The sequence below is a fragment of the Leptodactylus fuscus genome, chromosome 6 (assembly GCF_031893055.1).
Source record: "Leptodactylus fuscus isolate aLepFus1 chromosome 6, aLepFus1.hap2, whole genome shotgun sequence".
Classification (NCBI taxonomy): domain Eukaryota; kingdom Metazoa; phylum Chordata; class Amphibia; order Anura; family Leptodactylidae; genus Leptodactylus; species Leptodactylus fuscus.
The window spans coordinates 122,427,525-122,442,097 of NC_134270.1; the positions used below are offsets into that span (position 1 = coordinate 122,427,525).

Consider the following 14,573-nt stretch of genomic DNA (forward strand, 5'->3'; position numbering starts at 1 on the left):
CAGCAAGATGATGCTGCAGCTCTTTGGAGGTGTCTGTGGATTGTCCTTGACTGTTCTCACCATTCTTCTTCTCTGCCTTTCTGATATTTTTCTTGGCCTGCCACTTCTGGGCTTAACAAGAACTGTCCCTGTGGTCTTCCATTTCCTTACTATGTTCCTCACAGTGGAAACTGACAGGTTAAATCTCTGAGACAACGTTTTGTATCCTTCCCCTGAACAACTATGTTGAACAATCTTTGTTTTCAGATCATTTGAGGGCGGGCTGTCCATGCTCGGCGACCATCTAACTTAACTGAATTTGAATTGTTTTGTAGAAAGAAATGGTCCAAAATCCCTTCATCCAGGATCCAGGAACTGATTAAAAGCTACAGGAAGCGACTAGAGGCTGTTATCTCTGCAAAAGGAGGATCTACTAAATATTAATGTCACTTTTCTGTTGAGGTGCCCATATTTTTGCACCGGTCAAATTTTGGTTTAATGCATATTGCACATTTTCTGTTAGTACAATAAACCTCATTTCAATCCTGAAATATTACTGTGTCCATCAGTTATTAGATATATCAAAGTGAAATGGCCGCTGCAAACACCAAAATATTTACAACTAAAAATTATTAAGATTAATAGGGGTGCCCAAACTTTTTCATAGGACTGTATATAAAGTAACAAACATGGTAGGATATTGATCTGTAGATATAATGTTCTCTGAGTATTAATATTTATAAATGCATGACACCAAAATCATTGTTTGTAGTCCACAGTTCTAGATTTTATTATCCAGACTCCTGGTATATGTTGTTCATCTTGTATTGGCATACTGGCCGCTGGCCACAGATGTAATATTACGCTGTGAAGTCCTGTGTTACCAGATTAAACACATTGCTCTCCAATGAAGTTTGCCACTTGCCCCAGTGTCGCTGGATCTCAGTCTGTACCTGTAGGAAATATGGGTAAAAAATAGTATCAGCACAAGAAGAAGTTTTCGTAGGTATTATAAATTAGAAGACATTGGGTCTGATTCTGTGTCCCACACACTACTTTCCTCAAAGGATGTGATAAGGGCCATATGTGATGGGAGTGAGGCCATCAGCTCTGTCAAGGAGCTGTTGTAGATTTCTGTTTAGGTGCACAGAGCCCGAGGATACACATCATTTATGACAAGGCATGCACTTCACCATACATTAGGTGCAAAGTCTGGTGAGGCAGGGATTACCAAGACCTTAATAAATCACCCTCACTGTACTGACACTTCCTAATATTTCAAGCCAAAGAACTGATTTCAGGGTCAACAAATATGGCAGATTCATCAACAATAAAGTCAAGGTTGTCATACAGGGGCACACTTCAAGTCCTTAATAGGGTTGAGCCGATCTTGAAATTTTAGGATTGTTTTTAAAATCCGATTTCCGATCAGTTTCCATTCGAACCCGATCCCAAACCCAATTCCGATCCCAATGCAAGTCAATGGGATTTTTTTTAATAATCGAAGATCGGATTTTAAAAACGATCCTATTCACTACACAGCATGGAGTCCAAAAATTGTTTAAGTTTTTGGACTCCACGCTGTGTAGTGATTAAAAAAAAATTAGCTACTTAGCCCCCCTAGTGTCCACTTACCTGTACAGATTCGCTGCCGCTACCGCTCCCCGTTCTTGTCGGTCCGATACTCTCTCATTGATACAGTATGCCTTCAGAGCACCGTGCATGCCCCCACCTCCCTAGGCTAGTGTTAGAGATGATGGGAGTAGTTGTGGCTTGTTGTGGCTTAGGAAAGTGTGGGCAGGGAGAAATGAGTGCATCACTCACATCTCCCCTCCCAGTACCTGCCCACACTCTCCTAAGCCACAAACCCCGCCTTCTCGCAGCACTTCTAACAGAAGAGGAGCAAGAAGAACAGGCTGCAGCAGTGGCAGCACTTCTGTGCAGGAAAGTTGAGCGATGTTCGCAAGTAGATAGATACTATCTACTCTTCTGCTTCATCCCTGCTTTACTGTATACTCAGCACTGCTACATCTCAGATGTAGCAGAGTTGTATTGTATTGTATTATCTGATCTATATAAGTGTTCTGTGACCCATTCAGCAAGAGGGAGGAGGGGGAGAGAAGTACAGGAAGTAAGAAGAAGACACTGCTGATATACTGAAATGGGAAAACCCCTTTAAGTACGGAAGATATGAGCAGAATATCCTGATCCAGAACTATATAACTAGCTCTTCATGAGAATGCTAGACCTTATTCTGTACATTCTACTTCTAAGAACTGACTAATCCACAGAAATGTCTGTATGTATACACTTATACACTACATCTCTATGAGACAAGCCCTTATAACTGTCTTGATCTAGATCTATGGAACTTTTTTTTACATTTGCTGTATTACCTGTTTTGATGTTGGATGATAAAAGTGTAATAAATACTTCCATGACATTATAATATCATCAAGAAATAATGAAGTATTTAGCAATGCAAATTCTCACCTCTCCATTGAGGAAGCAATATAATAAGGCGACAATAAAACCCTAAGGGTAAATAAAAAAACTTACGTTACTTAAGGCCCTGTTTAGAGTAGGTAAAAAAAATTAGTCACAAGTCTTACAAGTTCAATCTTTCTCAATCCCCGCTGTCCCATCTGTAGCCCAATTGTACCTCAAGGGAGAAGATAAAAGTAATTTCTGACTCTAAATATGCCATAAATGTCCAATAGATTCTGATCCAACCTCTAGGACACGCATCTATCTTGTGAACCCCAAACTCTCACAGCCACAGTGAGTGTAGAAGAGCCAAGCGTGCTGCCAAAGTTGACCATTGGGGTAAATCACTGAGTCAGAGCCAGGGCTCACTACAGCAGGGGTCTCCAACTGCCCCAACCCAACCAGTACCGGGCCGCGGGGCATGTTGCACCGGTCCACGTACCAGCGGCGAGGAGTCAGCAGCTGCAGCTACAGTCAACACTGACGCTTGGTTGTTGCTCATTGGGATAAGGTGAGCAAAATGCGGGGTTGAGCCGGGACCCACTGTATATCCGGGATTCTAGTACTATGCAGGACATGCAGTGGGTCTTGGCTCCATCCCACACTCGCCTACCAAACTTTGGGCAACTACATTACACGTCACGTGTCCCTGTGATGTGTAAAGTAGCTGTAGTGAGGCTGTAGTGAAGTTAATAGCAGCATTAGGAGTGATATACGTCATCAGTATCCATCTTCATAACAGTGTCTGTCATCAGTAGCCATCCTCATAACCTGCAGTGTCCGTCATCAGTAGATGTAGTAAAGTAGTAAAAATTATATAGTTTCCACTTTCTCTTGTGTTTTCATATGTACATAATTCTAATCTACACCCCCATACTTAACCCCACCCCCAACCACACCCCTTCCCCGCCCAAATCCACACCCCTTCCTGCCCCCACCGGGCCATAAAAAAATTGTCTTTCTGAAACTGATCCCTGGTGGAAAAAAGGTTGGGGACCACTGCACTACAGGATCCTTATGATACACTGATGGGCTAACTCACCAATCTATATTATCACATTCCACCTCAATCACTTGACAAGCTACAACTGTCTATAAGTCACCCCAAAATATATTTTCCAATAATGCATTATCTGCTTTAACACATTATGGCCATCTGATAAATCTGCTAAGGCATAGGCTCTATAATAACAAGTGTCTAGCCCATTATTTAGGTCAAATACCTTCAGTGCAATATTACTTACTTTTTTATCTTCATATGAATATATTGGGATATGCTATATATACATGCATTGCTCCATCCTGTTATATTCAATGTCTATGTTCTAATTATAAGGAATAGCAAATGCACATGGACCCCATTATAGTCTATGGGGTCCATGTGCTTTCACTGCTCACCATTTGCCAATGCATTCAGTAAACCGTCCTGGGGGTCCCCAAACGGAATACCGAATGTAGATGCGAACCAGGCCTAAGAGCTTCATCTGTTCAAAATGGAACTAAACACTTGAGCCCCAAAAGCAGCTATAACTGCAACCAAATAAACAGCATGTTAGCTGATCTGTAGACATGCTGAGAGTTGGACCTCTAGGATCACATATTGAAGCAATAATACTGTCCCAGAAAACCTCCTTTAAACATGTGTATATTGGACAACTGTATGGTTCCCTATAAATAAATTAATTAATAAAGATTATTAATAAAGATTATTTTACCTTGCATTACATTAATATTTTTTTACCATTACTATTCTCTTACGAACAAGAATTGTCACCTTAAATTTTTAGTCCGTATTAGAGAATTACAGAAAGGAATACTCTGGCCAAGGACATACATACAATATTATAGGGCAGCCCATAAGGGGTCTATGGAGAGAGGGGATCCAACTCTGGTTAGTGCCTTCACCTGTGAATGACTCCAATCTACAGAGGAACTCTATTAAACAAGTCAGAATATTGCCCCAAGAGCCAGAGTCTCTTCCATCCTTTCATCCAAGCAGTGCCCTTTTATCTTTTTAGGTTGGGATCTTTGTTTTTGTCATTGCTCACACTGGACATTTCATCAATAGGGTTTAACAGATTATTTGTAAATCATCCTATAAGAAATAGACCACAGTGACGAAGGCCTGGCTCCAAAGTCACTTCAAAATGCGTTGTCTTCTGCAGAATCTTTAAGACACTATTGTATTTGGGACCCATTATTGTTTGAGAGCCAGTCTGACTCCACAAGTAGGTAGCAGGTGAAACCTGTTCAACTACTGCATAATGAAACCAGATCAGGTGCCAAAGAAAATCCAGACATGTTTCACCTTCTGACTTCACCCAGGCACTAAATGCTATAGGATAATAAGGCCAAATATTAAGCTTGTATGACGATATTGCAGCCATTTTGTGGATGCAAAAGAACTTTCAACCATCTCATCTCCTCACATGAGAAGCTCCTGTTTTCTGCCAGAAAATGAAAGGGGTTGGCCACATCCAGACCAATATTGACAAACAAATGTACAATAAAAAGCTGTACAATTTTCCAATTTACTTTTTGTATCAATTCCTCACGGTTTGCTAGATTTCGGCATGGTGTCATTCATTCTGTTACTTCTAGTGGATAAAACTGTGACCATGGTCATATGATTTACGGTCCATGGTCATGTGATGAGCACATATATGTAATATTTTCATATTTATAATATGTTATATAATATTTGTTAGAAATTATTTGCTTGAGTTTAGATTTTGAAATTAATAATGCAAAAAATATAAATTTTTGCATTTCAAAGTATTTAAAATGCCATGACAATTTCCATATCATTGGATGTATATGAATGTTCCACAACTTTTCGGACTGATGAGTCTCCCTCAGATGCACATGGATTTTTCTCATTCTTGGGTTTGTCCTGGTCACATACACCAGGCTTTTGTTCTACATTGTTCTTCTCTATCATTCTTACCATAGTACCATAACTGCATTATATTCAAGGTTGAAGCATTGTCTATTATAATTTTTTATTGTTTATGGTTCTTTCCTTCTTTTAAGCAGATTCATTCACACCCATGCCTGTGAGACAAAAGGTGTATGCTGGCAAACATGCCAGGATGGATGCGTGGTTGGATGTCTGCCAGGGCCTCTTTTGTGAGTGGGAAAACTTTGATGCAGAAGAGTGCACTGGTGAGTCAAATTTTTTCAAAATCATTTTCTATAGGATTAATTTTTTTAAAAAAAAAAATAATTAATTTATAACAAGATTAGATTGTTTTGACAGTGAAGGATATAAAAAGCCGGTGAAAAAGTGTATGTGACCAGTTTATGAAGAACATCCTTAAAGAGGACCTTTCACCATTTGGGGCACATGTGGTTTAATACACCGCTAGAAAGCCAACAATGTGCTGAATTCAGCACACTATTGACTTTCTCTTTCTGTGCCCCTGGTGAAGAGCTATCGGTGCCGATACCATAGCTCTTCACTGTCAGAAGGACATTTCTGACAGTCTTCCTCCGTCTATTACGCTGTACTGTGAGAGGGGGCGTTCCTTACTGCCCAGCGATGACGCTGAGCGGTGAGGAACGCCCCCTCCCCCAGTACTCGTCCATAAACGAGTACTGTCAGGAGGGAAGAGGACGTTTCTCACTGCTCTCACAGTACAGCGCTATAGATACTGCTGTGAGGAAGAGCGATCCTGACTGACTGTCAGAAACACCCTTCTGACAGTGAAGAGCTATGGTACTGGCACTGATAGCTCTTCACCAGGGGCACAGAAAGGGAAAGCCGATAGTGTGCCAAATTCAGCGCACTGTCAGCTTTCTAGCAGTATACCGCATGTGCCCCAAATGGTGAAAGGTCCTCTTTAAGGCTGATTAGCGTGGGCCCCCTCCTTCTAAACAGAAGAATACCAACTACAATGTGATCCAAGAGGAACAGGAGCAGGAGGATAGTGATCCCAATTCATCGACCTCTGCGGATGTCCTTCATGAACTGGAGGGGGAGAAAGAACAACCTGGACTATATATATTGCCAGGGAAGGAACATTTCTCACCTCCACCTGCATCACTGATTCTGAGTTTTCACCATTATCCATTCCAGCTGCTGGTGCCCCCCTGCAGTCGCCCATTGCAAATGTCGGGCTCCCCTTCCTTCCAGTACACCTTCTACCAGGGAACAAAGGACCCCCAGATAACCAACAGGCAACTGGAATTTGAATCCAAAGCCATGTCCCTTATTCAGAGGGTGCACAGCAATGACAAAATAGACTTCTTCTTTCATATGATCTCATCCTGCTGCCACTAGATGTGTCCAGAAAGCCCACGAATCCTTATGTCTATTGTCCATATCATAGTAGCAGACTTCAGGTCCTTTCCCAGCATGCCGGAAATGGGTAATTTAATTTTTTTGTTTCCCACAGACTATGAGTTTCATATCCATAGCCAGCTCAACAGCACCAATGGTTCGGTCTGTGAACACAGACATAGACCCAATTGTTGTTCCCACCTCTCACTGCCTCTCTCTCCTCCTCCTCCGGGTTCCCAATTTTATTCTTCATTTTTTCCAACCTTATCTTTAACTCTTCCAATTTTTAGTTGTATTTATTATTATTTATGTTTCTGGAGACAGTGGGAAGGGTTCATTGCTTATATGGGATACGGGATGGGGTGGTTGTTATGGTTGTTACGTGGGAAGTTTGGAGGGGGGGGTTAATTTTAATATATATATATATATATATATATATATATATATATATATATATATATATATATATACAGTCCTATGAAAAAGTTTGGGCACCCCTATTAATCTTAATCATTTTTAGTTCTAAATATTTTGGTGTTTGCAACAGCCATTTCAGTTTGATATATCTAATAACTGATGGACACAGTAATATTTCAGGATTGAAATGAGGTTTATTGTACTAACAGAAAATGCGCAATATGCATTAAACCAAAATTTGACCGGTGCAAAAATATGGGCACCTCAACAGAAAAGTGACATTAATATTTAGTACATCCTCCTTTTGCAAAGATAACAGCCTCTAGTCGCTTCCTGTAGCTTTTAATCAGTTCCTGGATCCTGGATGAAGGTATTTTGGACCATTTCTTTCTACAAAACAATTCAAGTTCAGTTAAGTTTGATGGTCGCCGAGCATGGACAGCCCGCTCTCAAATGATCTGAAAACAAAGATTGTTCAACATAGTTGTTCAGGGGAAGGATACAAAACGTTGTCTCAGAGATTTAACCTGTCAGTTTCCACTGTGAGGAACATAGTAAGGAAATGGAAGACCACAGGGACAGTTCTTGTTAAGCCCAGAAGTGGCAGGCCAAGAAAAATATCAGAAAGGCAGAGAAGAAGAATGGTGAGAACAGTCAAGGACAATCCACAGACCACCTCCAAAGAGCTGCAGCATCATCTTGCTGCAGATGGTGTCACTGTGCATCGGTCAACTATACAGCGCACTTTGCACAAATAGAAGCTGTATGGGAGAGTGATGAGAAAGAAGCTGTTTCTGCACGTACGCCACAAATAGAGTTGCCTGAGGTATGAAAAAGCACATTTGGACAAGGCAGCTTCATTTTGGAAACAAAAATTGAGTTGTTTGGTTATAAAAAAAGGCGTTATGCATGGCGTCCAAAAAGAAACAGCATTCCAAGAAAAACACATGCTACCCACTGTAAAATTTGGTGGAGGTTCCATCATGCTTTGGGGCTGTGTGGCCAATGCCGGCATCGGGAATTTTGTTAAAGTTGAGAGTCGCATGGATTCCACTCAGTATCAGCAGATTCTTGAGAATAATGTTCAAGAATCAGTGACGAAGTTGAAGTTACGCCGGGGATGGATATTTCAGCAAGACAATGATCCAAAACACCGCTCCAAATCCTCAGGCATTCATGCAGAGGAACAATTACAATGTTCTGGAATGGCCATCCCAGTCCCCAGACCTGAATATCATTGAACATCTGTGGGATGATTTGAAGCGGGCTGTCCATGCTCGGCGACCATCTAACTTAACTGAACTTGAATTGTTTGTCCAAAATACCTTTATCCAGGATCCAGGAACTGATTTAAAGCTACAGGAAGCGACTAGAGGCTGTTATCTTTGCAAAAGGAGGATCTACTAAATATTAATGTCACTTTTCTGTTGAGGTGCCCATACTTTTGCACCGGTCAAATTTTGTTTTAATGCATATTGCACATTTTCTGTTAGTACAATAAACCTCATTTCAATCCTGAAATATTACTGTGTCCATCAGTTATTAGATATATCAAACTGAAATGGCTGTTGCAAATACCAAAATATTTAGAACTAAAAATGATTAAGATTAATAGGGGTGCCCAAACTTTTTCATAGGACTGTATATATATAATAAAATTAAAATCCCCTCCCCTCCATATACACAGTATATACTTTTTTTTATTATTATTTTGGTAATAAATTTATTGATATGATAAAACTTGTGTTTTTTTATTTATATATTTTATATTATTTCTTAAAATATACAAATCTCAGAAGATACTATGATCGCTTTTAATTTTAAGTGTGATCATTTAGTCTTCAGCGATATAGACCTATGTGAAGTTAAAAAAAGATAAACCGGTTGTCTTGCTCATAACTTCAAAAGCGTCAATGGAATCCAAGTTCAAGACGGCAATTGAAATCAAATAGCAGTTGTGGGCTCTTCTACCAGTGGCACAATTGAAGTAAGTGTCCAAAACAAATTTCTTGAGGATAGGGGATAACTTGGTGATCATTTGGCCTCATACATAAAAAAGGGTGCTCATAAAGTTATCTTATGCTTATACCAATGATTTTTTTTCTTAATAAATTAAATACATCATAGAAAATGTATATAGAAATAACATATTTATTTATTAGTTAAATATACTGTGTGGGAGTGATACAAAATAGATCATTTTTGTTAACCCCTTAAGGACGCAGGGTACTTTGGGCCTTAAGGCTCAGACCCTGTTTTTCAAATACGACGTCTTTTACTTTATGTGAGGATAGCTTCATAATACATTTACCTATCCAGGTGATTCCAAGACTGTTTTTTCGTGACACATTGTACTTTATGTTGGTGATAAATTTTGGTCATTATACTTTGCAAATATTTGTTAAAAAAAGGACAATATACTGAAAATATCATAAAATTATCAATTTTGAAAGTTTCCGTTATTCTCGTAAAAACACAGAAAGTCATATCACACAAAATTCTTCAATCACATCCAATGGCATCTATTGGCAGTAGTGGTTGTCGCTTCCACAGACAGACATGCCTCCCTTAGCTACAAAAATATACACTAGGTTCTCAATATATGTATTGATCAAGATGTAGAAGACCACCAGTCATTTCATGACAATCTCTATATTGTGGATCGTTAGTCTACTGGGTAGGGTGGGCAATCTAACTAGGAAACCAGTGACACTTCTACATCCTTCCTTTTAATTTTCCAAGCTCGGACTGGCCAACCAGGGTACCAGAGGAACCTCTAGTGACACTATGCTCTGATACAATAATGAACATCATAGTTTCAACAGCAAACAACCCCATTTGGAAGAGTCCTTCAGGTCCAACAGAAGACAACCGCATTTGAAAGTCATTGGGTACCAGGAAAATCTGGTTAGGAAACCTAATTTGCCCAGTGACAAAGATAGACAAAGCCCTGGAAAACCATGTGACACAATGGTCTGGGTATCTTTTGTGGTTTGATCACAGATAACCTATTAGATCTTATTGATGGTATACATTGCATGTGACAACTGATGAAATTAAATTGAATGTGAAAAGATTCTACATAGATGTGGGAGATCCAGGTACACTGGCCTGAAAATCCAGGTTATGATGCAGCTGAAAGGATCTCTGAATAGCATACTATCAACAATAACACTAGAACCTGTGAGAAGTAGATTTCCATTACACTTACTGTAAATTGCAGACCCTCTCTGAGCAGTCTGCTGGCAGGGGCCACAGAACAGCAAAGCTTTGTGTTAACATGTCAAGGCTGGATAAAGAGACCTGCCCCTTCCACTCCACACCCTGTTTTGAACCTCTTGGTTTCTAAAGAAGGACTTTCCCTTCTACCAGAGAGTGAACAGCAAATTAGGAAAGATGGAGGCTTCTAGTGGCAGGAAACTTGATTATAAAATATTGCTATTTTTTAGAGTGCATTTAATTCAACCATACTGCCCATTTATGAGGCAGTAATGGGCAAAAATCAAAGTTAAATGAAGGTGTAGTCAATACCCTGGATGCACCAAACAGTTTGGTTGCATACAGATCGAAAATTTATTTTCTCTGCACCAAAATTTGACACAATGACAGGGTGATGACAGGTTTGCTTTAATAAAATACAGAACATTTTGCACTATTATAGCACGTGAAAAGTTTACTGATGAATGCATTGGGGAGATCTATTATGCTTTGTGTACTGGTTTTCTGGCATACAAGGCATAAAAAGTCTCACCTTTTTCCACAAATCGGGTTTTGCTCAAAAAGTTGTGACTTTTTCACTTTTGTGCCACCCATGCCACTTTCACGGAAAGGAACGTGGCTTAGGAGTTGCTCTAAATTTATTATCAGTCATGGTACGTAATCACCAGGCCAATATATATTATAGCTTCTTAATTACATAAATAATGGTAGCCAAATGAAGAATCACCTGATTTGATCCAAGAACAAGCTCAAAATATAGCCTGGCCCACACGCCAATGTGCTCAGGAAACAAGGCAAATATGACGTAATGAATTCCAAATAGAGGGATGAGAAGAAGTGTAGATTTAGCTAGTCTCCTAGAAAAGAGGAAAGCAAAAAATCAACAAAAACTGGAATGTGCTATTTATCATTTGCAATATAAATATGGGATTGAAAGAGGATTTGTTACTAGATAGATAAATACTTTATTACTAGAGATGAGCGAGTAGTGTTCGATCGAGTAGGTGTTCGATCGAATACTACGGTATTCGAAATACTCGTACTCGATCGAACACTACTAGCTGTTCGAAGTTTAAGGTTCGATGCAGAACCAGCGTTGATTGGCAGAATGCTATACATTCTGCCAATCAACGCTGGTTCTTCTCTTACCTTTAGAAGTCTTCTCCGTGCAGCGTCCCCGCGGCGTCTTCAGGCTGGAATTCACTCTGCCTAGGCATCCGGCCTAGGCAGAGCCGACTGCTCATGCTCTGCTCAGGCGTCGGGCCGGGCAGAGCCGACTGCGCATGCGCAGTTGGCTCTGCCTAGGCCCCGATGCCTAGGCAGAGTGAATTCCAGCCGGAAGAAGACGTGGGGGCGCTGCGCCGGGAGAAGACTTCAAGGAGAATCCAGCCCGACCGTCACTCGTGGACTTGGTAAGTATAATTTTATCCAATTGTGCATACCCCTGAAACGAGCATTTCCCCCCATAGACTATAATGGGGTTTGAAATCCGTTCGAACAGTTGAACAGTGTGTGGCTGTTCGAATCGGATTTCGAACCTCGGACATTTTAGTGTTCGCTCATCTCTATTTATTACCAAATTGCTACTCAGCACAGTTATAACTAAAAAACATCCCCCAATCTGAGTCACAGACAGACAGAAGACGCTATATGTAAATGTACTTCTCCAATCCTCTCGACAATCTACCCACCTACCCACAGAATTTACTGAAGGAAACCAGTCACATGAATTTTCCATTTTATGCTAAGGCCTAACGTAGTAGACCGCAGCAAAATCCATTGCGGGAAAAACTGCTGCAGAAACGAACGCATTATGGTTTTCCCGAATCACTTTTCACAGAAAGTAGGAAACCTCTGCAGACTTTCCTCTTCCATTATACCTATAAGGAAACCACCAGTGTTTCTGTAGGTATAATTGACTTGCTGCAATTTCCATGCTGGGTCAGTAAGATTTTAGGGATACCAAATTTATATATATATATATATATATATATATATATATATATATATATATATATATATATATTTTTTATTATTTTTTTTTTTCTTACAATCTAACCAAAGCCAACCAAAATCCAAAGCTTTGCAAAATAAATGTAAAAAAAAATTTTGAAGTCACCATATTTGGACACCCGTAACTTTTATATTTTCGTGTGCTGGGATGTTTTTTTTTTTGCAGGGCCAGGTACTTTTTATGGATACCATTTTGGGGAATATCTGATGTTTTGATCGCTTTTATTCAAATTTTTATGGGAGGCGAAATGGCAAAAAACTGCAGTTTGGCTCATGATTTTTTTATGGGAAAAATATTTTTAAGTTTGTAGACCAGGTATTTTCGGAAATGGGGATGTATAATTAACTTTCATTTCAAATCTAGGCAAAGGGCGATGATTATTTTTTACAATTTTTTAGCCCCCTGGGGGACTTGTTTGATCCCACTGTAGTGTAGTCTATGGGACTTTCCTTATTTTACTATTGCAGGACTGGAATCCTTCAGAAGGCTTCCAGCTGCTAAAGCAACAGGACGGCTCCTGCAATCTCACCATGTGGTAGCCATCCTACAACGAAGAAGGTAAAAGGCCAGTGGAAACTGGCCCCAGGAGACCAGTTTTAGGCTTTGGGCGGTTGGTTGAGCCACACAATGCCCATGATCAGAGTAGACAGCAGACACCTGGTAGCTATAGTGGCAGCTCTGCTGCATCTTTAAAGACCCGGCAGTATAGTAGTTGCCAAAGTGTGGGTTTCTTCAAATAGCTGCATCTCCAGTTTTATTCTACCTAGAAAAGTGGTTATGATGTCATATTACAGCTGAGAGCCGCAGCTCTGCCTGTAGTAAATATTAAGATATTACTAGTTAAAAGGGTTATCCACCTTTGGAAAATTACTGCCAATCACTGCATATGGATTTATAAAGTGACTATCCAGCACATTGGGATCCGTAAAAATTGATTATCCCCAGATTTTCATCTCTTGATTATCATTCAATGACTGCAAACAGATCCTGACCTCACAGAGATCAGAATATTTTGACATATTCATGGCAAATGGCAAAGCTTTCTTGTATGGTAATACGTCTAAGATGAGATTCTATGTAGCTCATAAAAAGAAAACAGAAACATGTTGTGCAGAACACCTTGTGTAAGTAAGTGATTTATTGAATACATGCAGATACAGGCATAGCGTTCTTATGACATCCTAGGCAAAGCTGCCAATATCACATACCGTATATACTCGAGTATAAGCCGACCCGAATATAAGCCAAGGACCCTAATTTTACCACAAAAAACAGGGAAAACTTATTGACTCGAGTATAAGCCTAGGGGGGGAAATGCAGCAGCTATTGGAAAATTTCAAAAATTATAATGGTTGGAGTTTTGGGGTACAGTAGATGCTGGGTGCTGGGGAAGGGAAGGGAGTGTTTTGGTTGTCTGTCTGCCCCTTCCCTGAGCTTGAGGACTGTTTTTTCTTCCCCCACTTGGAATTCAGTCTGGCTGAATATAGGGTATCTGCAGTGATCCTATTAACCCCTTCCCGGCGGAACAGGAGCACTGCAGATACCCTATATTCAATAGACTGGGCACTTTCAGACACAGGGATACCTAATGTGTATGTGTTTCGCAGTAATTTTCTACTTTTGTATGTATCCTTAGGGAGAGGAGTGATTTAGAACTTTTTTTTTTTTTTTTTTTGCACTATTTTATGGGAGATTCTATACATTGATATTGTGGCAAAAACTGTGCTGAAAAATTCGGCTTATGCTCGAGTATATACGGTAACTACCTGTGAGTGGTGAGTGCATTACTTCATTTCTGATCATTACTTATAGATCATCAAAGGAATTGTCCAATCAAGATAACCCCTGTCCTTATTCCCTAATAGTGATATGGACATCCTGATCCCACTTTTAGAAACTATCATCCACCCCAAAAAGCTAAATAAGAGCATGTTACATAGATCTCCAAAAAACTGAATGTCCACCATGAAATATTACATTGTCTATGCAGTGGCAACCACAACTTGACAACTGCCCACATAGAGAATCCTAATACTGAGCTCCTTCCAGCATACTTGTCAACCAGCAATTGGGGCACAAAGCTGAAGACTAAGTTGTTCTATAGAAATATGTATACATAACAACATGACAAGAGATATATATATATATATATATATATATATATATATATATATA

General features: G+C 39.8%; 1 protein-coding gene across 1 annotated transcript in view; it reads right to left on the reverse strand.

Moving 5' to 3' along the window:
* Positions 1-758: 758 nt before the first annotated feature.
* Positions 759-14,573, reverse strand: part of LOC142210042 (vasoactive intestinal polypeptide receptor 1-like) — a 68,333-nt gene continuing 54,518 nt past the window's right edge. The window contains exons 11-13 of the mRNA XM_075279072.1: positions 11,112-11,241; positions 2,473-2,514; positions 759-932 (exon numbers count right to left, since the gene is read on the reverse strand). Of these exons, the coding sequence (XP_075135173.1) occupies positions 840-932; positions 2,473-2,514; positions 11,112-11,241 (265 nt within the window). The 3' untranslated portion in view covers positions 759-839. The remainder of the gene's footprint in view (positions 933-2,472; positions 2,515-11,111; positions 11,242-14,573) is intronic.